The sequence below is a fragment of the Pundamilia nyererei genome, unplaced genomic scaffold (assembly GCF_000239375.1).
Source record: "Pundamilia nyererei isolate P.nyererei 1_Seehausen unplaced genomic scaffold, PunNye1.0 scaffold05415, whole genome shotgun sequence".
Lineage (NCBI taxonomy): Eukaryota > Metazoa > Chordata > Actinopteri > Cichliformes > Cichlidae > Pundamilia > Pundamilia nyererei.
The window spans coordinates 1-1385 of NW_005192816.1; the positions used below are offsets into that span (position 1 = coordinate 1).

At 40.5% G+C, this 1385-nt stretch overlaps 1 protein-coding gene across 1 annotated transcript; it reads left to right on the forward strand.

The window, feature by feature from the left end:
• Positions 1-51: 51 nt before the first annotated feature.
• On the forward strand, positions 52-1378 carry LOC102214330 (beta,beta-carotene 9',10'-oxygenase-like; the record flags this gene model as incomplete). The annotated part of the gene is made up of 3 exons (XM_005755948.1): positions 52-234; positions 745-855; positions 1020-1378. Coding segments are annotated over 3 exons (411 nt in total), but the record flags the coding sequence as incomplete, so codon positions are not given.
• Positions 1379-1385: the final 7 nt, after the last annotated feature.

A 1385-nucleotide genomic window follows, 5' to 3' on the forward strand; every position in this document is an offset into this window, starting at 1 on the left:
AATCTCAGTGATTACCTGTGTTGCTTTTTTTGTTTTTTTAAACCTGTGCAGGTGTTCTGTACTCATGAGGACCTGCATGGGGAGGATCTCCATGAATACGGAGGTCTGGAGTTTCCTCAGATCAACTATCACAAATTCAACACCCATCCCTACCGCTACTTCTATGGCTGTGGCTTTAGACACCTTGTAGGGGACACGCTGATTAAGATGGATCTCCACGGAAAACGCATGAAGGCACGTTGTTTTATTGGAGCAAAGAAAAGAGAGCTCGCATTTCCAATCTGTGGAACAAATTAACCCCCACAACTGAAATCAACAGTTTCCAGATAGAAACAATTATATCTGTTTCTATTTTAGTTCATTCACAGAGAGCGCAACTCACCCCAAAGGGGAAAGGGTTATATTAAAGTGTTTTATGCTGATGTCAGCCTTGGTAATATAGAAATCTAGTGTAGTATATTACTGTATGTATGTATATGTAGTAACTTTTTGTGTCATTGTGAAATTATATAATGTTGTATTGAAAAACAACAGGCCTTAGTTATATACCAGGCCTCAGGGGACGCCTGGTATATAACTAGTATAAGACTGAAGACAATCCATAAAAATTGTGGGTAATATGGAGTTAACAAACAGTAAACAAAGTTAGAGAGGACTGTCCCACAGGTATTGAGATAGCATTGTTATTGTGATTTTTCTTTTGTCATCATGAATGTGATATTGTGTGTAAATGTTCCCTCACAGGTGTGGGAACATCCTGGTCAGTATCCATCTGAGCCGGTCTTTGTTCCCTCTCCTAATGCTACAGAGGAGGATGATGGTGTCATCATGTCTGTGGTCATCACTCCAGACGAGGTTAGTCAGGCTCAGCCATTTTGGACAGGGTACTCTTTATAGATACAGTTTCCTCATACAAATGTAAAACATGGCTGAGCACGAGCTTGGACATCGTGCCGTTGTGTTTTCTACACTGTCTTGTACACCAAGTATTTCTTTACCCATGTCTCTGTTCTCTCCAGGACAAGAGTACATTCCTTCTGGTGTTAGATGCCAAGACATTCGAGGAGCTGGGCAGGGCGGTGGTACCTGTCAACATCCCCTATGGCTTCCACGGGACATTCAATGCCACGGCTTAGACGTCTGATGGATGTACATGTGACTTCACAGGGACACACCTACACTGTGTACATGTTGACTTAAAAGCAAAGACCCTCATTTAAAGAATTCCTTTATTTTCATGCCATAGTGATATGTTAAAGCATACATGCCTTTTTTCAGACTTAATAAAACCTTAAGTGTCGATACAATCTGTGTTGAAATAAAATCCTTTGTTTCTATTGTTTTTCCACAGCTATCTGTAAATGAAGGTCGTGAGGTTTTTTTTT